The sequence below is a fragment of the Topomyia yanbarensis genome, chromosome 2, assembly GCF_030247195.1.
Source record: "Topomyia yanbarensis strain Yona2022 chromosome 2, ASM3024719v1, whole genome shotgun sequence".
Taxonomy (NCBI): Eukaryota; Metazoa; Arthropoda; class Insecta; order Diptera; family Culicidae; genus Topomyia; species Topomyia yanbarensis.
This window is the reverse complement of record NC_080671.1, coordinates 409,841,522-409,863,570: the sequence shown is the minus strand read 5'-3', so window position 1 is coordinate 409,863,570 and position 22,049 is coordinate 409,841,522. Positions and strand designations below refer to the sequence as shown.

At 38.1% G+C, this 22,049-nt stretch overlaps 3 protein-coding genes across 4 annotated transcripts; 1 reads left to right on the top strand and 2 right to left on the bottom strand.

The window, feature by feature from the left end:
• Positions 1-229: 229 nt before the first annotated feature.
• Positions 230-1,286, top strand: LOC131685062 (ubiquitin-fold modifier 1). The gene is made up of 4 exons (XM_058968465.1): positions 230-462; positions 528-584; positions 685-892; positions 1,143-1,286. The coding sequence occupies exons 1-3, from the start codon at positions 458-460 to the stop codon at positions 884-886; spliced, it is 264 nt and encodes an 87-aa protein (XP_058824448.1). The 5' UTR covers positions 230-457; the 3' UTR covers positions 887-892; positions 1,143-1,286.
• LOC131685061 (uncharacterized) lies at positions 1,209-3,291 on the bottom strand. 2 transcript variants are annotated; one of them, XM_058968464.1, is made up of 4 exons: positions 3,172-3,291; positions 2,993-3,114; positions 1,670-2,932; positions 1,209-1,604 (listed from the first exon to the last, which is right to left on the bottom strand). In XM_058968464.1, exons 2-4 carry the CDS (start codon positions 3,053-3,055, stop codon positions 1,434-1,436), a joined length of 1,497 nt encoding a protein of 498 aa, XP_058824447.1. In that variant the 5' UTR covers positions 3,056-3,114; positions 3,172-3,291; the 3' UTR covers positions 1,209-1,433. The 2 variants fall into 2 exon arrangements, with proteins under 2 accessions (XP_058824447.1, XP_058824446.1); XM_058968463.1 differs by having other exon boundaries at positions 1,210-1,604; positions 2,993-3,291.
• Positions 3,292-9,410: 6,119 nt separating this feature from the next.
• Positions 9,411-21,739, bottom strand: LOC131685060 (uncharacterized). Its single transcript, XM_058968461.1, has 8 exons — positions 21,585-21,739; positions 21,253-21,522; positions 20,412-20,599; positions 20,002-20,359; positions 19,674-19,943; positions 19,458-19,610; positions 9,675-10,158; positions 9,411-9,604 (listed from the first exon to the last, which is right to left on the bottom strand). The coding sequence occupies exons 1-8, from the start codon at positions 21,597-21,599 to the stop codon at positions 9,417-9,419; spliced, it is 1,926 nt and encodes a 641-aa protein (XP_058824444.1). The 5' UTR covers positions 21,600-21,739; the 3' UTR covers positions 9,411-9,416.
• Positions 21,740-22,049: the final 310 nt, after the last annotated feature.

Genomic DNA, 22,049 nt, shown 5'->3' with positions numbered 1-22,049 from the left:
GAAATTCTGATCAAACCATTAATCGCCGATCATTAGTGACAGCAGTAAACGAAAGAGAAAACTTTTTTCTGTTGTAAAATGCCAACGTCCAACTTTGGCGAGTTACGGTTTGTCCGGAATTTTCTCTCAAAGTGAAATTTGCCAGTATGCTTATTGGCCGTTTACAAAAAACACGCGAGAATTGCAATACGCAATCTGGTCACCCTGACCGCGTGGATATTACGGCCTCTACTGTGAGATGACAAGAAGACAGTTCGTCCGCAACGTGTCAACAATCGAGAGATTTTTGTTATTTTAACTTCGGATTCAGATTGCAGACGTGAATACTGGTTTTCTTCAGAACTTTTTAATAAATATTATTTGGCCGGTTTATCAGTTCCTCAGTCAACAAATTTGTACAGATTTTCCGAAGAAGGGATAATAAAATTTTGGCTTAAAAAATCTAGGCATATAAGCAATGGCGTGAGTAATCGAAATAGTTTAGTAATTATTCCGCATGCACTTTCACTATTTTTCCCAATCGACAGATCGAAAGTAACTTTTAAAATCACCCTTACATCGGATCCGAAGCTGCCATTCAAAGTGTAAGCCAATTTCTTAGCTTTAACTGTCCATATTGCTCTACACATATCGGTACGGTAAAAGATTTCATCCATATGCTTAAACATTTTCTTCAAATTCCAGACTAAGCGTTCCCGAAGCGACTCCTTTCACTGCCGTCCTGAAGTTTGCAGCCGAAGAGTTTCGGGTACCTCCGGCGACCAGTGCTATTATCACCGACGATGGAATCGGAATCAATCCACAGCAGACTGCAGGCAACGTATTTCTGAAGCACGGTTCGGAGTTGCGAATAATTCCCCGAGATCGTGTTGGCACTCAGTGCTAAGGATGGGTAGATATTCTAGCTAAATTATTCTCCACGATCGGAATTCCATTAGTAGCAGTTAAGCCACGCAATCTTTGGTTTTCAGTTTCAAGATATTTTCATTTATTGTATAGCTACATTTTAATTATATAAATAATTTTCATTAAACTAAATCTGCTGTTATTTGCATCGAAGAAAAAAAAATCTTTCCCATCGTTTTTAGACTAGAATTAACAGATTATTCCGCTTATCGAAAAAATTAAACCCTTTCTTTCAGATTTGTGGCAATCCTGTGATCCATTACCAGCAACTGAAAAAATGCTACTGTCTAATATCTAACCTATTTTAATCTACATCGTTTTTGTTCATATTAACAAGTGTATACATAGAAATAAATTCTGCCGATGCACATATTTATATAGCGAAATGTTTCTCAATGATCTGTTAATATAAAAGGTTTTTCTATCTCGTTAACACACATTTTTGGTTTTGTATTTCATTTTACATAAAATAACAATGAAAAAGAGCATCAGGTACCAACTTACACTTGATAAGGATTCGCTAATCCTTACTGTAGGCCTGCACCTAAAAGCCGTCCATTTAGAAACACAGAACATTTCAAATTCATTTTTGTAAGCTGTTCCTCTACCACAGTCGGGTCCAGCATTTGATCAGTACAATGGAACTGTTGCAGATTTGACATTGCTAGAAGCAGATCGTACAGCAAGTTGTTTGAAAGCTAAAAAAGAAATCAAATCTCTGAAATGCTTGCTACAGTCAGGCCTCTAACCCAAATCTTCTTACCACATTTTCGAAGCATCCTATCAGTTTCAGTACTCGCAGATTTGATAGCTGCCATAACACGCGCAGCGCAGACTGCGAAACATAACCCGAATGAATAAACAAGATTTCAAGATTTGGCCACCAATCAACTAGCAGCTTCGCCTCGGATTCATTTAATCCACCTCCATGTGTTTCTAAGCTCTTCATGTTTGGAAATAGCTGCTTCAACTTACACCCGTTCGCTAAAATATACGAACATCTTGGCGTAGTTATGGATAATACTAGCTCGGTTATGTGAACTAGAGGTTGAATATTTAGATCTGGTGGGTATCGTATACGAGAAGCTGAAATATATAAAGAACGAAGATTGACCATTTTTTGAATGCCATCTAAATAGATGCATGATTCCTCTGGAGGGAATGGACGGAATCCAAAAGTGTATAATGAAAACTTCAGCTTCTCAAGATTTGTTACACCGTAAACTGCCATGCACAGATCGTGGTTGTCCGGATCACCAAGAGTTAAACTCAACGTTTTCAACTGTCGCAGCTTTAGCAGAAAGGCTCTAAAATCATCAATTCGGAAACTGCGCAATTTCGATAGTGCCGATTTTGGAACCATCCTAAGTGTAAGTGAAGTCAGCGAAATAAATCCATCAAGTTTAATAAATTTGTTTATCAGTCGACCTGCAACATCCACTTCGAGGGAATATAATCTTGGGATAAATCCTTCCAGTACATCTACGTACATAGAAAAGTTGCACCGTATCACGAGATGGCGTACGGACGGAAAATTTTTCTCGAATATCTGTTTCACCACGACCCGACTACCGTAAGATTCGCATTCAAACAACAGCGCCAGTGTTTCAACCCCGGCTAGTTCGCTTTTCAGTCGTGCCTTTTCTAACGGACGTTCGCCAATAAATCTTTTAATCTCCAAATGCAGCTTGCGCAACTGAGTTCCTTTTCGAAGAAAATCAACAAGCCCATCTCTGTGTTCCGTGATGATATTCAACCGAAGATTTTCAGCATGTTCCACGATAGATTCCGTGAACGATGTGTTTAAATCGTTGAGCGTAGCACAACTCAGACTAACATTTCGGTAATGACGATGCTCCGACAGGGCGTCCTCGTCGAAACTCAACCCTAGCCGTTTATATGCCTGTACACGTAGCTGAATTCGATTACCGAAAAAGTAGAAAACCAACTGATTCCATCGATGGCAGACTAAAGATGCATTCAAAAGATCACGAAACTGAAGGCAACGAAAAATCATCTGCATGATCTGAGAATATTGTCGCATGTCAGTCGGGTACTGGCGTTATATAAGAATATTATATATTACCTCGTTCGGCATATCATGAAAGGTGGCAAAATCTGACTCGCTTTGAACAGAATCCACTTCCATTTTCTTTGATAATCAGATTCGATTTTTTTAGATTTTACAGAATTACGATTACGGACACTCTGCAAAACAGTCGCAATACTGAATATATCAATAATGTTGTTGTTGTACGACCCTACGATTTACTTTCCGCGTGATAAGTAATGATACATAATACGAATAATGTGCAAATCACTTCCCTTAATCATAACTTATAACAGTAACTGTTACTGTTTGCCATTTTTGTATTGAACTGCTCCGTTGTTTTCAGAGATGCCAGGTACTTTTCTCAAATGTCTGCGATAATAATTTTAAAAGTCTGGGAAGAACAAAAAATGTCAGGAAAGCTAGTGTAACCAAAAGCCTTTATATTCAAAAATCTGCAAATATCTGCAACCAAACTAAAAAATCTGCAAATATCTGCAACCAAACTAAAAAATCTGCAAATATCTGCGTCATCGAAAAAATCTGCAGCTAAAATTTAAAGTCTGCGAATTTGCAGACTTGTCTGCAAATCTGGCATCTCTGGTTGTTTTCGTCACATCCAGGGATGCCAGTCGCCAGTTCGGCTAAAACACTTATCTGACTGCAGCGCTGTCCAAGTGGCAATCACCGCGGAGTTGAACAGTGTGGAAGCACGTGTCGGTGTACAGATGGCGCGATGATAAATCATTTAAGATTATTGGCGATTTGCGGCAAAAACCAAAATTAGTCATGCAACACCTTTCAGCTCATGAATTGGCAAGGTGATACAGTTTGCTTTTTTCCAAGAGGGTGACGTGACGTCATATTTTCCTGCACGCTTATCCTCAGCTACTCCTTGCAACTAAAACGCTGTTACTCAAAAATGAGTAAAATTTGTTTCAAAGCTCAATATAATGTCTGATCGAAGTAGCCCAAAAAATTGTTTCAAAATCGTTCAACGCGGGTCCAAGGATCGAAGTTTGTTGAACGGTTATTTGAACGTCGTCCAAATTGGTCCAACGAACGTCCTTCATTGGACGATTTTCAAACCAACCGTTCTTAGAGGGAGGTCATCTCCATCCGACATCGGTACTACATCATTCCGAATAGCCTCACCTACTTTTACTCATTTTTGACAAGGTACGGTTTTTTCACGAATCAGTAGATTTGACGCGTTTCTGACAAAAACCGTACCTTGTCAAAAATGAGTAAAAGTAGGTGAGATTAATCGGAATGATGTAGTACCGATGTTGGATGGAGATTAGAAAAACTCTAGTAAGAGAACTGCGGAGAGAAAAACAGCATTTTTGGCAACGTATGCCCCAGCATTGTATGGCAACACGTTCAATGTTATAAGGATAGGCAATGTTCGATTGGATTCGTTTTTGCCTTTCTCAATAGAAAGGTATTGCAATTGCTCTGAAAACCGACTTTTTAACGGAGGCCCGGAGGGCCGAGTGACATATACCATTCGATTCAGTTCGTCGAGTTCGGCAAATGTCTGTGTGTGTGTATGTATGTGTGTGTGTATGTATGTGTGTGTGTATGTGCGTCTGTGTGTGTGTACGCGAACACAATCTCACTCACTTTTCTCAGAGATGGATGAACCGATTTTTACAAACTTAGTCCCAAATGAAAGGTGCAACGTTCCCATAGGCTGCTATTGAATTTCTAATGGATCCGACTTCCGGTTCCGGAATTACAGGGTGATGAGTACGATCACGCAGAAAACGTCGATTTTAAGAAATTCTGCAATGAATGTATAATGGTGAAAATTTTTCCAAAATGTGACCACAACTGCTTCGATTTGTAGTACTAGGTCATTAACAGCCATTCAAAGTCTCTTTGGTCACATTGGCCCCCATCTTCGGTTCCGGAAGCCCCGGCGGAAGTATCCAAATTCAGACTAACAGTCACATCGGTTTCTCGGAGGTGGCTAGACCGAATCAACCAAACTTAGTCTCAAATGAAAGATGTTGCGTCCCCGTAAATGGCTATTAAATTTTATCCCCAACCGACTTCCGGTTCCGGAGTTACGGGTTGTGGCGTGCGATCACATAGCAAATTGTGATTCAAACCGATACCCCGATGGAAGCAAAAAAGGTAAAAATTTCGCTAAAATGTCTCTCAAATAACTTAACTTTGCAGTTCTAGGTCACCGACGGCCAAACAAACTTTCGTTGACTACATTGACCACTATAGACGGTTCCGGAAGTGCCCGGGAAAAGCGGCCATCTTTCATAACTAGCAAACTCATATCAGTTTCTCGGAAATGGTTGGGCCGATTTTCACAAACTTAGTCCCAAATGATAGCTCTATTATCCCCACAGATGTCTGTAAAATTTCGCACGGATCGCTTGTATGGTTCCGGAAATATAGACTGAACGGTCCGGTCACACATGAAATTCCCATATAAGCCGGAACTCAAAATTTTTTTTTCAAAGGGGGGACCCCATGAAATTTCAGAAATCGAATTCGTATTTTTGATGCCAAACATCTTTAAAATGCATGAAACGTCGAGATTTAATGTTATCTCGAAATTTTTTTTTTTATAAAAATCGACTTTTTGGGACTTTGCCGATTTCGCACCTTTTTTCAGTTCAATATTACCGTGGCTGTTTTTTCTTTTTCAAAATTTTAGAACTCGAATAATGATTTATTTTCCTGTATATAGTTGTCATGTGATGTATGATAATAAAATGTAATATATGCATTTAAAAGTTTTTAATGAGTATAAACAACGCACACATTCTCGTGATTCATGATTGAGAAAGGCACAATTGCACCGCTAGGTGGATTAAAATAGGTTTTTTGACATATAAACGCGAATCCAATCGACCCAAAATGGAGTCTCTGCAGTTCTCTTTCTAGAGTTTTTCTAATGGAGATGACCTACTTCGATTGGCATCTTTACGCAGAAAATATATATAGGGGGCGCTACCTGCTTGAGATGGATAATTTGCGAATGAACTGTCAAATCAGTAGAAAATTTTCAAATGAAACTAACCGCCAGTTACCAGTACATTGAGCGACCCCTCGGTAATAATGAAATATGAATTTCTCACGCAACACTGCCTCAATTTTCTTAATGTTTATTTACACACCATAGCAACCAAATTTTGTAATAGCTAAGAAAGAAAAAAATCCTTTTTCGTTTTCCGCAAGAATCAAGGGCGAACTCGGAAAGGGGAAGCTTTCGTTGTTTTTTGGCAAAATTTGCTTTTGGTGTAAAAAGTATAAAATGTGATGCTCCAAAATCAAGAAAAATGTCTCGGTATCTTCACAATGCTTTGTTTATCCTATGTTGGAGAACCAGGCAACACCGTCAGCAAGCAAGAGATTGAGGATGTCTTTTCTTATAACGGTCCGCTAAGTTTGTGCTCCTTTCGAATACTTTACCGGCAAGGGCGTAGCAAAGGAGGTCGTGGTAAGTTCCATCCGGAGTGTGCAGGGCGAGATCTCGGGCCGCATTCCACATTCCCGCTTTCATGAGCTCTCAACTCGTTCGAATAGCTACAGCCGAAGCCGTGACCGCGACCGCCGTACCCGATCCAAAAAACCGAGGAAGACAACCCGCGATCGTTCGATTACTCATGATTGTAGAATTAGTTTTGTTCATTTTGTTACAAACAAAGTTCTTAAATTGGCTACACGTTTATCCTCAGCTACTCTTTACAACTAAAACGCTTTTACTCAAAAATGAGTAAAATTTGTTTGATAGTTCACTATGTCTGATTGTCATTTTGCCAAGAGGGTGAATGTTTTGACGTTTCTTTGAAAAATTAGTGAAGCCAACATAAGCTGGATTCCTGGCTCGGCTAGTTGCCAAAAATGACAGCGAACGCGCTTAAAGCAACGTTCACATCGCTGGGAGCCAATTTTGTTAACACGACGTGAAACTTATCGAATGCAAAAAAACTTTATTTTGATGTGATAAAAGTGTTCAGATTTTGTGTAGAAGAAGCGATGCAACAGAAAGCGTGATTTCTCATATATTATCAATTACTTGTTTTGAATCCAACTTTTAAACAGTATTGTACAATTCATGTGAACAGACCTTGAACATTTGAAGTGTAGCTAGCGCTACTGGCATTTGGTGGAAGCTTCAGGCAACAAACAGTTTTACCGAGGCTGCATTTTGCTGCAAAGCTCAATTACCTGCAGCGACATCTACAGATTAATAGCACAAACAAGATAAGGTGGATGTTTGTGCGTTTTTCATATCTAATTTGACTTTTTTAACCATTTTTTTTTTTTCAAATGGCTATAGTGCAAAAATGACAAATTCTACAATAAAATGTTGTAGGAGTGATTTTCACATAATTAGTCAAAATTTTGATTAAAAATATTAAATTCTTCTTCAACTCCTGCACTGAAAAAAAAATCGATTTTAAAAATTTAAAATCGATTTACAAAAAAAAACATCTTTGATTAGGATGAAATTTTGTTCCTAGATAGATAATTAAGTTCCCTACCTACTGTCAAAAATTCAAGTTGGGCACTTTTAAAGAAAACATTATTTAAAAAAAACTTCTTTGTCCAAACTGAATTTATTTTTTCATAAACTACTCATTTATAAACTATAGTTTATAAATCAATGAAAGTCATAATCATCTCAGAATCCAATTTCCCAAATTTTGAGTAATATCTACTCAAATCCAATTAAATGTGGACTTTTCCAAGTTTTGAGTAATATCTACTCAAATCCAATTAAAAAGGGACTTTCCCAAATTTTGAGTAATATCAATTCAAATCCAATTAAATGTGGACTTTTTCAAATTTTGAGTAACTTCTACTCATTATCAATTAAATGTGGACTTTTCCAAATTTTGAGTAATATCAACTCAAATCCAATTAAAAGTGGACTTTTCCAAATTTTGAGTAGCTTCTACTCATTTTCAATTAAATGTGGACTTTTCTAAATTTTGAGTAACTTCTACTCATTTTCAATCAAATGTGGACTTTTCCAAATTTTGACTAATATCTACTCAAATCAAATTAAATGTGGACTTTTCCAAATTTTTAGTAACATCTACTCAAATCCAATTAAATGTAAACTTTTTCAAACGAGCATGATATGCTCGTTTGGATATGTCATGTGTCTTCTTTTACCTCATGGCCACACTCTTACTAAAGTTCACAGTTATTGGTTGTTTTATTAGCCTTAGAGAACAGACGCCGAAATTTTCTCCAGTTTTTCATATGTATTGATAGCGGGTGTCCTTACGAGTACACTCATATCATTCTTAAACCTTAATTATTTCTGATTTTTAAATTTAAAAAAACAGAATAAATTCAACTTGACAGTTGTCCTACTAAATTACGTATCTGCAAATATCTCGTTCGCCTCATTGTTAATCGGGACAGCACTCCACACAGCATGTCCACAGCACAGTACATCTGGTTCAAAACTCCAGTACAATTTTACTGTACCCAGTGATTCAAATTAAGTGTGTACACATCCATTGTGTTAAAAAACTATTTTAAGTCACGCGCAGAGGCACACATACGAGCGTTCCAAGAGTAGACGTCCAACCATTTCCACGTCGAAGAGCGCCGCGGCGAACACGATAACTCTTGATAAAATTGTCTGACACATAAGATTCAATAAAATTTGTAAATTTTAGACTTATAGTTACTCGATGCACCAAAAAATGGAAAAATGTTCGAAATCTTGAATTCATGAAAAATTTTCGAGATCTTGAATTCATGAAAACCGAAAAATCTCATATTTTACTGTAAAATTCGCACTTTTTTCATCAAAATAATAGAGAGAAATATTTTTTTATTTGGTTTTCTGTGGTTCATCGACAGACTACACATAATGTGCATTCTCATAAAAAAATCAAGTCAATTCGTCGATTAGTTTTTGAGCTATCGTGTTCGCCAATTTGAAAAACGCGGTTTCGAGAAAAACGCTGTTAAAGGTAGACCACTCTAGTTAGAGTGTGGCCAAGAGGCCATGACGTATCCAAACGAACATGAAATTTGACGTATTCACAATAGAAATACGTCAGATTTCTGTTCGTTTGGATACGTCAAACGCGTCTTGGCCGCACTCTAACTAGAGTGCTCTAGTTAAAGGGTGTCCCACATCAAATTGCATCACGGATAAAACGCTATAGAAAATAACCCATTGGGTATTTTCTCTTTAAAATTTGAGTAAAAGTAGTTTAGAGTGTATTGTTTACACTGTGTTTTTTTATCGCTGTCAGTTTTTCGAAAATTGTTACTCATAGATTAAAATGTTATAGCAAATACGCACGAGGAATGCATTTGAAGTCAAATAAGGACGCTTCCCAAAAAACTTGAAAATAAGGACGGTTGCTAAATAGATGCAATAAATGACACAGTACATGGATACTGGAGACTGAAGTCGTTTTTGGATCTGTCAACTTGACAATAAGCACCATTTCTTTAGCTATTCTATATTTTTTCGTATCCATTTAAGAAATTTTGATACATCTGTAAAGACGGAATACCGATTTGGGTCACACATCAGCTGGTTACGCTTCTGTGCACTAATGGACACAATACCTCGTAGATAGTATCGATAGTTATCGATGAATACCAGTCCTCCACCGCTGTCTCCGTTGCAAACAGAGTTTCCTGTCGAAATAAATAAAAAAAATATTAGTATGTCCCCGCGCTACAAACGCAACATAGTTAGAACGCATACCGTCTGAATGTCCCGCACAAAACGACTCGCCGTGCGCCAAAACCGTATTGTACTGTACGTTTGTCTGTGAGCACTTCTTCTGAGATACCACGGGCATGTCCAGATAATTCAGTACCTTAGTCACAACTCCATTTCGGTTAAAACCCCAGCCGGCAATTTTTCCGTAGCGACTATAGAATGTGCTGATGTCGGTTGTATTTCGATACAAACAGACCGGCTTAATGAAGCTGTTGAAGATGACGTCTTTCTGAAGTTTCAGAATACCAATATCTGTCGTGTGCTGTGCAGCATTGTAATCCCGATGGATCAGAATGTCGGACGCGGCATGGTAAAAATAATCGTCCACCAGATTTAGGTCCACAATGCCGATGTACACTTTTAGCAGATCAAATTGCAGTGTTTCGTTAGTGTTTTCTTTTGTTAGACAGTGGGCGGCTGTCAGGATGCTCCTCCGGGCGATAATACTGCCGCCACACTGGTATTGCTAGTGAGAATGAAGTTGAAGATAAGTTTTAGTTATTAAATATCTAAGGGAACGGATGACGGATAGAAAGATGGTCAATCCAGCTTTTTAGTTTAGTTCGTAATATGTTTAATTGCCCTTTTTTAGAAAATAATCTTTTACGCAATGCTTGAGCTTGACAGCGATGCCCCGTTGAAGATGTCGGGCGTTCATTGAATAAACACTCAACGCATTGGACTAACATAGGATGACTTCCTCTTGTTGGGCGGATAACGTAAGCGATTATTGTCAAAAAGGTCAATTATACGTATTACCAAATACAAATATAATTTGTATTTGGTATTACGAACTAAATAATTTAGACCGCCATCATGGAACGTGAAATGCCGGATAGAGTGGTTCGTTTTATGTCATTTTCTAGCATAGTACTTGCTTCAAATGACAATTTTACGAGCGAATGGTTGCTCCCCGGTTTTGTGCACAGTATTTAAAGTTTGTATGAATATTAGTATGGAAAACACCACAGCATCTAGACACGTACAGAACACTATTTCTCTGGTTTATTTGGTTAACAACTCGTCACTATTGTGCTATCTTATAACAGCACATTTAGAGAAAAAAAAATTATTTTTAAAGATTTTCTCGCAATCCTTATAAAGGGTGTTTTACCCTTTTTTCGAGTAGGATTTGACAACTGACTTGACGTACGATTCTAATTCTTTATTTAATTACTTCAGTTTTTGGTGCAATTTCATCGTGCGAATAATACGCATGAATAACGTTTCCAAATTTTGGAATTTGAAATCAAAAATGACCGTTCTGTCAAGCAAACTTTTGACGGGTTGCTGCCAAAGAATTATCTTTTCAGACGTGGCCAATGCTTAGTTAAATGGGTGTTCAGGGGGGGATGGAGTAAGGGTTTCAGCAAGAAAAAAATCAATTTTTTAAAAGTTTTTTTTTAAAACTTTGGATGAAGCGAATTTACCAAAACTTTTGTGTATTATAATGTATCATTTCAATAACATTCTGTAATTTTTTCGTGCAAAAATATCGACAAGCGGCTCGGCGACGAAATTTTTTGTGGAACATGTCTGTAACAAAACACGATTTGCGGTGTTAACTGCCATTCAAAAACTACTACAAAAACTACAAAACCGATTTCTTTCAAATTTTGCAAACACATTCTACGAAAAAAAAAAATACCTAACCCCTACGTTGAGTTTTCCGTTCATGTACCACATAGACAGAAACATGCGGGTTTTTGATCCCCCTCCACCCCTCCGCGGACAAGCGTGGACAATCTCTGTACCCTTTCCCCCACTGGTGTGTCTATGTGAGCTTGTTCTGGTAATTTCACGAAAACAATTTCAAATTCCAGGAAAATATGGATTTTTACAATGATGCTGATTGTGATTCAAAAGATGTATATGAAAATGCAGTGAAAAAGGAGGTGATAATCATTAAAAAAATCAACTTTTCTTTCTCAGGTAGTGGTAAAGTGGGGTCAAGTCGAATAAGGAGAAGGTACTTTACGAAGTAACTGAACTGTAACTGAAACCACTGAAACACCTAGAAATTCAGCGGTTCAATTTTTTGAAGAATATGAATACTGCAGATTCAGTCTACTTTCTACTTCTGCCGCAGTCAGACGTACAATCGAGCCAAGTGAACAACAGGCCTCTCGATCTAGTGTGCATTGTCTCGAGAACAAAGGAAACATCGGATTATTCTTGTCATCATGAATAAAGTTGACGAAAAAGCTCTACTCTGAGCCAACGCTGCGGTCGTTGACTTTAAATTTTGTTTAAAACGACCGAGTTTTAGTGAAGTGGAATACCTTCTGAAGGTAAAAATGCAACTTAGACTTACGGAAGTGTTGTACCTTCAGTATCATCATCTTCGCAATGCGGTGTTAATATCATTCAACACGTTAGCACAAGCCGAGCGTTTCGTTTTGAACAACAACTTAAAACACGTGGTTGAAAGTGACAACGTAGGCATTAAGATTCCCGTATATATTGAGAATGATTATATAGATGTAAGGTTATATGACCTATCACCTCGTACCCCTCCTGAGCCAATTGCAAAATGCAGGTCGCAATACGGAGAAGTAGAATCCGTTACACCTGATACTTAGAGAAACTTCTTCCCGGGTACTCCTAACGGCGTTTTTGTAGTGAGGGTGCGGGTTGAAAGGCCTATACCCTCCTACTTGACAATAAAACTCAAAACTCACGGAACTACAATTATGCAAACTACGCTATGCACCCATGAGGGGCAAAGTCCTACGTGCAAGTATTGTAATCAGACAGCTCATCATGGACAACCTTGCACGGAAGACGCATCTCAACCGACTGCCAACTCATCTACGGCAAACCAACCCAAAACAAAGTTTTCAATGCCTGTACCACAAACGGTGGCCAAATTTGTGGCAGCAGTTGCACAGACCATAATGACAACCACAAAAGAAGCATCCAGTACCGCAAAATCAACTGTAAGCAACATTGGCAAGGATAACAGCGACGGATTTACGCTGGTCAACAATAAGTGCAAGAAACAGGCAAAAACATCTGATCGCGGACACCAAGACGGCTTCGACCTGGACGTGAAAAACAAAAAAGAATTGAATGACCCCCCAGATGCAGATTGCCAGCAAACCCCGCGAAAGAAGGTCTCCGCTCGCAATAAAAAGTTGCGTGCACGAGATGCAATATGTATTATGATAATATTTGTTTATATTTTTATTTTTACATTTGTAAACATATATAAGATCCACGGCTCTGTTAAGCTACCGCTATGAGCCGTGTCAAATAAACGAATTATAAAAAAATACTGCAGATTATTCAAAAATTAATAACACAAATACAGTAATGTTTCGATTATATCATTATTATTATTATTATATTATTATATATGATACAATTCAAAACAAAACAAAAATTTACATTCAAGCTTTAACCTATGTATTTCTATAAACAAAAAGTAATAAAAAGTTAAAGTTATTCAAAAGAATAAATCATAGCAGGGTAATGAGCCTATTTTTGCCATGTTTCTATTATCATACTATTCATTTGAAGCCGTTGGTTAGAGCAGCGTCTGCCATTTTTTGTTAAACGCATTGAGTACAACGGTTTGGCATCAGCCGATAATTTTTATCCATACTGCTTCACTTTACGTATCCCGTACCGTTTCTTAAAATTGCTGAACGACCCAAAACTAAACTTGAAGGAATAAGGCTCGTTAAGGATTTGGACAAACATCTTGACTATTAAAATCAGTGTATTCGAAGAGACTGCGATTCAGTTCTCCTTGTTTCAACATCCATAGAAGTAGTTCCATCTCCAATTTTTAATATTATCCTTTCAAAATAAAAGTATTCACATCAATTCAAGAGAAAATGCATATCTCGGTATACCTACTATATCTTGCGTATTTTGTTTTTCTCATTATTTTGTTAGATTTTCCTGGGGATAACTAATAATTAAAAAAAGAAGTCGATTTGTTTACCTGCTACACCAGACGGTCCCTTAAGGGCACGGCAAATAAGTTACGAAGAAACTAAAATTGGAATCGGCCGAAAGATATTTCGGCAATCCTAGTCATTGCAACAACGTCTTGGTAACATGATTTCGAGATTATTCACGTTTAAAGTTTCGCGCCACGCCCTCCGTTCACTTAAAGGAACAAGATGAACAGCGCTATAATTTTGCTTCTACTACTTAGACCTCTATAAAAATTTCAGATACTTTCTTAAGAATCTATATTTTCAGATAAAAGAATAAAAAAGTTCGACTTTTTGACCGACCTCATCATATATAAACCTTTAACGAAATAGTCCGAAACCCAATAATAGGCTCATTACCCTACATGTAAATAAGAAAATCAATTGTAAAAAAATACTAAAGGTGCCAGGACACAACATGTGGCTTAATTGAATCAAAACGTAGTGTGCCTTGTCTGTTTTTGAAAAAGCGTGATATAATCGAGATAAAACCGTGATATAATCGAGGGTGATATAAACGAGTATTGATATAAACGCATAGTGATATAATCGAAACATTACTGTAATACATGCAATCTATTGACGTCATTCAGGTAAGAAAATGAGGAAGTGGCAAATGATGCGAAAAATTACGAAACTGCGGAAGAAAACGTTGAAAAACATGCTGAAAAAAAATGTTTCTTCAGCAGCTGCATCAGGCTTTGACTTTTCCGGTGTTATCGTCCTCGCTAGAGTGTGGAATTGAAGTTGTGCATTCCAGCTCACGTGGTTGCTTAGCTGTGCGACTCGGAGCATTTTTTTATTCCTCTTTCTTCTCTTTTTCGTTCATGTTTTTTCGATTATCTACTTCAACAACACTTAAAATTATTATTTTGTTAACTTACGCAAAATATTTGATGCAATTTTATTGATGACGAGCACTTTCCTTTCGCACGAGGACGTAATGTTTTGAACGGAACCTTGATTTGTTTAGAGGCTGGATCGAATACTGGCGCCATCTTGAACAGATGCAATTGTGTTCTTTACGTCCTCTTCACTTCGTTTTGGCGTTTTTCGCACAAAATTACGCTCAATTTTCCTGTCAAAATAATTCTAATTTACATGATAGTACTGACCGATAGTGTCCCCAAACGGCTGACCTATAGTGCCCCAAGCGTATGTTTCATGTTGATGTCCGTTTTATTTTTCAAAAACAAAAATGTCGAAAAACCAACATAGCGATCGTGATCTTTTATTTTTACGTGAGAAAAAACTAACCGTGCATTTTTTTAACATTGATAAAATGTTTTGTACTGAGTATGAACATAATGCGTTTTCACAGAACAACACACGAAAACATAAACGACGCCGTAACTAATACAGTAGATCGCAGTCGAAATGACAATAGTCAGTGATGTTCTCTACATGTTTTGATTTTTTTTACGTTTCTTATAAAAGAAAGGTATAGAAACCATCAAACTTTGAAGATTTTTGCCGAGGCCTGGAGGACCGAGTCTTGTGTAGGGGAACATGGGGAGACTTGACCAGGTTTTCAGTCAAACCTACGATTAACTGTACTACTCACATTGCATGTTCACGCGGCGCGAGATCAGCGATATAACTGCTAATTTTGTTTACTAGTAGGGTAAGGTGGGGCAAATCCGACCTAGCGAAAGGTTTTTATTGTAAAATGCTCATTTTACATCGGATCAAGTCGTTTTAAATACCAAATTAAAGGTTAGACTAGGTTCTGGGTAATTTTCTATGTATAGCATTTTATTCGTACCTTTAGAAAATTTGGAGAAAAATTTTATGAAAAAGTTCATTTTTACTGTTTTCAAAAATAGTGGAGTAAACCCGACCGCCTATGTTTTTGGTTGATCTAGTACAGATATTAATTGTAACACGAAGAAAATGGAATTCAATATCAATCTTGGAATGCCAAAATCACAAGCAGTAGCATGTAAAGATACTCTTATTTGCATCTGAGCAATTGCTCGACGAATACTATATTCATCACGTTTTTGTGTTTTTCGTTTGTTATTATGAACCATTGTGCAAAAAAATAATAAATAATAAATAATAATAATAAAAATATTTTTTCAATTTGATAAATAAATATTTTCTTCGCAAAAAACGGTCGGATTTACCCCACTATTTAGAGGTCGGATTTGCCCCACCGCGCCATTTTTCATTACGATGCGATAAAAAAATTATGAAAAAGTTGGACTAAATTCATCTATGCACTTTGTAGGATTTTAAACAAAGAATTTTAATCCACTTTTTTATACAATCACTTTAACAATTAGAAATATCCTGAAGTCAATGATGCACAAAAATCAAATCAAAAGTTGTAAAAACACACTTATTGTCGTTTGAGCATCTCAATGTATACTAATAAAATGCTGCCAAGCCACCATTATGATTAGTTTCAATTCTCTTCACGACAACATTGATATTAGGTCGCGTAGTGCTTACGATTTTCGATAACAGAAGAGGGGGTCGGGTGTACCCAACGGTCGGATTTGCCCCACCTTACCCTACTATAAAGATATAGATTGGTGCTTGAGGTGAGCTTTTTTGTGATGTGATTAACATGAACAGTAGGTAAGAGTAAATATCAGAAATTTTGTATCTTTCTTCAGCTTATTGCAATTTGGTCAAATCTCCCCATAAAATCTTGGTCAAGTCTCCCCAGCATTAGTTCTTGCGTTCAATGTCGTGTAACAACTATTCCAATATCCTGGTTTATGTAAAGTTATTTTACTACTTAATAAGGAATACATGATATATTAGTACTTTAAAAAAATTAATTACTTGAGTGGCTATGTCCATACAAAGTTTGATAAAAAATTACATCTTTTAACGCAAATTTAACAGTCAAGGAATATTTTCTCCGAGGAAAGGATTTTTCATTTCAAACTTTCAAAATTACCTGAAAGGATTGAAACAAGTATAATTTTCTTTTTTAATTTTTAAGAACCAAATAGAACACGTTATTGCCAATCGTAGAGTTTCGCGCATGGTCAAGTCTCCTCATGTTCCCCTACACCCAAAACATATCCTCGGGAGCGTTAATGCATCTGTTTTTTTCTGCTCTCGAACTGTGAACGGAAAGCTCTCATATGGTTTATTCGTGCTGAAGCCTACCTTATATTTGCACAATACAATATCGAACCGCTCCTTGACTATCCAGTGCATAGATAACATGAATAACACATATCAACTACAATGATGGCAAGTTTGTGTAGCTCATTCGAAGAGCTAATAATCGTGTGTCTTTACGGCCTAGGGCAGCGGTTCTCAAGCTTTTTCGTACCACGGAACCCTTCAAAATCACCCTAGCTTATTACGGAACCATTTTTATATTTATTTTTGTTATACATTTTTATATTTATTTTTGTTATATTTGACAAGACTCAATGGGTTAGCATAACTGAGCCGTGAAGATTTCTTGTTTTCACAGTATATAAAAATAAAAGAATAACACAACATTATTGCGGGCAGTAGGGTTTTATGGATGCAGCTTAATGCTGCGCGTCTTTTTCTTGTGGGTATTGATTGTGGCACTAAAAGCTGGATTCTAACTGCACTGCGCACTTGCCATTCTCCTTTTAAATTTTTGTCATAGACTGGTTAGTTCAATTGATCTGTCTATAAAAGTACCATCTCTATCACCTGAAGTATATGTGCTTTGACGGCTCGCAGTTTTGAGATCACTAGTACTAGGAAAGTGCCGAGTCCAGGTTGGTGGGAAGTGCGCAATCATGCATTAGCTGTGTTGTCCACTACAACTTGGAAGTCAGCCTATTTGCCTTCTCTTGCGTTATCGTTCACGTTATCGTTATACATCGGCATGTATTGTGCTGGTTGTTGGGTCGGGAACACTAGACCAATCGTTGTTATGTCATTGTTGGTATAGGAAGTTAGTTCTGACATACAAAGCTCATCAGTTGTTGGTTGGCAATTGATTGTGTTTTATCAATGGTTCATGGTTGTAGTAGGTTATTTTTTCTTAGCGACTTCGGAGCATTGTGCCGCCTGATTCAAAATTGGCATGTGTGAATCTGACCAGCACAAGCATTATTTTCCAACCGCATTTTAACAACACGAACTGAATTTTTTTCCTCAAGTATCGTTCGTAACTTCTTTCCATTTTGACAGAAATCTTCTAATGTGTTCTGGTTTAATGAGCAGCGCTGCACTTCTATTTTTTCGTCATCCATATGCTAAGGTTCTTGGTGTTAACACTGGGGTATAAATGTACCCCACGCCTTCTTTGGATCCGTATGAAGACGAGAATTCGGCATTTACCTCAACCATAATTCAGTTTAGAGTTCCTAGTAAGAGTAGGGAAAGATGGTATAACCAGTTTGCCTGTAGCCTTCGTGGAAGCAGGAGTCAAAGTTGGCGTGGGGTACATTTGTACCCCAGTGTACGTTAGCCGTTAGTGTTTCGTCAGGTGTCGTGCTGTCAGTGAAAATGTGACTCGTGACAATACTGGTCAGAAATATTTTTTTCATTTCAATTTCTAACCCATTTCGTGGTATTTTCCGAAACCCGATTTTTAAACTTTCATTTTTCCAAATAAAAATATCGAAATTCCATTTGGTACCGTTTCTAGACCAATCTTTCAACTTTTAGAATCATTTGCTTTTTTTCAAATGTAATAACACTTCAACGCTATGTACTGTAGGTCAAAGATGATTTTGTTTAAAGTCAATCTAAATTTTCCCTCTTTACAGGTGCTATTATTGTCTGTGGCCGGTTCATTTCACTGCGCAGCCTGAGGCGTCGATATAATGCTGTTTGTGAAGATCGATTTTGCTGGGTAGCAATATATTATTTTCTGCTTGTTGCGAAAAAGCTTTAAATTTCAATATCCAACCGGTCTTCGCTGACCCTCTGAAACCTTTTCACGGCCCCTTAGGGGTCCGCAGACACCAGCTTGAGAATCACTGGGGTAGAGGAAAGGGAATATTTGTGAGTTAATTAAGCAGTAAATTGATATGAAACTGCGCTCGCCTCAAAACTATGCGTGAGTAGCTCCATATACAAAAAGAAATGCTTTACTGCATGAGATTATGAATGCAAAAACAGAAAATGTGAGCGCGCTTTTTTGGGTGTATCAATCGACTGAGCTAAAAAATTGAGTAAATGTCTGTTATCGAGAAGGAATTTTCAACCGGTACCGTTGCATGCTAGCTCCTGGTAGTCTCGGATTGGTTTGCAGTAGTTAAGCCTACCGGTTAAACCTTAACCTCTTGTATCTCGAAATCTTCATCTTTCCGGAGCAATTGTTAGGTACTATTTCAGTAGGGATTGTGCTCTTGCTCTTTTTATTTTGTATTAATCGTTTATGCTTTTGTTCATCGCTGCTTCTTCTTACTAGCTGTCCAACCTTCGCGGGATAGCTGACATGCTCAGATATGTTGTAAATATCGTCACCTGTTGAGACACAAACCGTTTCTAGTTATCTGCCAGTTTGTGCTGAGAGTTTCTCAGCAGCGGAATTTCTCCCGATACCGATGTTAATAAATTTTTAAAAGTTATTTGAAACACTCATGGAAGGGGTTTGAACCCCCAAATTCCTCCCCTTGCGCAAGGGCTTGCAACATACATTCATGGCTAGCGTTAAAGTTGTGTTAAATTTGATGGCCTATTCAAAGATAATAATTAATAAGATTAATTACCCAATAATTGGGATATGACCTTTCAATGAATTCAGTTCACATCGAAATTTCGAAATGGTCGTGGGTCGCGTTCAAGGACATGGCGAAAAATACATTTACCTACATACTTATATTAAAAAAAATCTTGAAAAGGGAATATAACTTACATCATCATAGAAGATTGCCACATGCCACGGAAGTTCGCCATTTTTAGCTGTGATCCCACCGATGATCCGCGATGACACTTTCGACTCGTTGGATGGATACAAAGATGCACACTCACTTTCATCATACTCCTCTTCTGCTACAGGCCTTAAAGTCTAAAATTAATAAATTTTCACATGTAACTCGGTCCCTTGATTTGTGCAGTAAAGTCAACCCACAGTTGTCCTAGTTGGTCCCTCCGTGAATAGAGATGGCTTCGAACCGAATACACCGACAGGGGCTTCCGTTTCAGACAGCACTCGTCTACGTCGCTGCCGACAAACATCCCTTCCGTTGAAGTTGACCTCCTGGACATCCGGAACTCGGCCCATTTCGTTGAATTTGATGAAGAAAAGCAGCTCTACCTCCGAATCCGCCGCTAGAATGAGAGTGCTGTTTTCGATTATGAATCGAATGTTATCCTCAGTGCGTACTCCGCCAAACGAATTCTGGAAATTATGTGAAATTTGAAGTACTGGTGTCTATACATAGTTAGATATAACTTACGCCTAATAAGTAAATTGGTCCATCAAACACTATTTCGATAAGAACCTTATCAACCTTCACATCGGTGTTCAGAGTCAGAATGCCATCCCATCGGCCTGGAGTAATCACGATGTTCGAATTCATAGCCTGACAAGAGGAGTTAAACCGGTTTTCTCGATTGTCGGTGAAATTTCTTGGAACAGTCGGTCGAGTCGAGGTCGACTGTCGTTGTTTGTCGTACAATGAAGACAAACCATTGTCGCTTGGCATCAACCGCACCAGTGGGACAGCTGGACCAGATTCTGGATTATAGCCAAGGTTCCAACTTGGTGGAGGATATCGGTATGTGGGAGTCGGTTCTATGATTTGTGCGCTTGTACTAAAAGAGATTATAGCGAAACGAATCCGCGTTGAATGGAATCCATACATACCGAATGCTGGTTTTCGACGGGCACTGCAGTATCTGATTTAGGCGAACTTCCTCGAGCCATGGTTGTAGAGCAGTTGAATAGCTGACTTCCAACTTGATGGTCAGAGTTGTTTGGGCGAATAATGTGTAGCCCTGTTTAGTTATGCGGAAGTCCCGGTTATTGGAGCTGCTGGAAGTTCCAAAATAGTTCTGAAATTGAAAATTAGAATAGCCTATATGTCTTGTTTTAATTGGCTTGATCAGACGGAGTATTTAAATACGCTAACGCAGCATGTGAGATATTTAACCCTAGCGACCTAATGTCGACGATTGTTGACAATACGTTCGCAAAACCTAATTCCCTAGTTAGTTTACTATTTGGCTGCCGGGTCACATATTCGAATCTACATCAAATCTTCCAGGTGATCATATTAGTCATCACAGACTAATTCCCGACTAGGGCAACACTAACTTACGCACAGTTTAGCACAAGCTAACATTAACCGGCAACTATTGCAACAACGCAGTGAATCCCCTCGACACATAAGAATGCGGGCAAGTTCCGCAAATCGATTCGAAGAACAGGTTGTGAAGTATATGTAATCAATATGCACTTGTTTTGCACGCTGTAGACCTTCATTGATTGATGCATGTAAACAAACAGCGCGTAAGAATAAATCCGAAAGGAGTGTAATCTCTTCACTGCACTACCGTTTTCATTCGTAAAATTATTTCAAGTGGAAGTCGGTATCTCCAATCGCTGAATTCAGTAAAATTCTCTGTAACTTCTGACAGCCCAGATAAAGAATATTTTCGTCTTTATGGAGCATAAATGCCTTTTTTGAAATGAAGAAAAACCGTACCACCAAGAGATCGACGTCGCGGTCAAAACGAAGATCGATTTCGACATCTCGCAACGTAACGTCACTCTTCAGCGCCAGCGTTCCCTCGTATCGCTTCTGGTAGTAGCTCTCGCGATCCGTCGTAAACAGATCATTACAGCTGACTTCCGTGGATAGTGGTGGCTGACGGTTGCTAGTATACAGCTGTTGTCCGTTGTTCTGGCGCCAGGTAGCATGTGATTGTGTAATCAACAGCATCAGTAGTAGCGTGAACCGAACGAATGAATCTCGCTGAAATTTTAAAAACTTTATTAGGACTATATTTAGTGATGTGGATCTTAGCTGGGTCTTACAGGCCTGGTGAGCATCGCGGTCGTGGTATACTGCTGATTTCGACACTAAAAGCAACGAGATGCACTGAATTCACCACTAGTAGGATACTACGACGAATAATAAAAGTCTGGTCTAGCTTCCTTGCGGGTCGGAGGCAATTCGCGAAATGACGCTGATAACGACCAGGACTGATCGCGCGAGAGTAAAGGATGAGAAATTCTGAGACTGATAGAGAGCATGGCCGTATCAAAGGAAACGATGAAAATTAAAAAGTAATACCATCACTTAGCACATATAATGACGTGTTAAGCTATTAATTGAGATGTGAGTCAATTATTTAGAATTTGATTTAATAATATTTACCAGTATGGAAGGAGGCGAAGCTCGATGGCGTGTGCTGAAAAAAATCGTGCACGTTGCACGAGTTTTGAATGGAAGGTGCGTGTCGCAGAATGTTATCAGCTTTTTTGTGTTATGGACAAGAA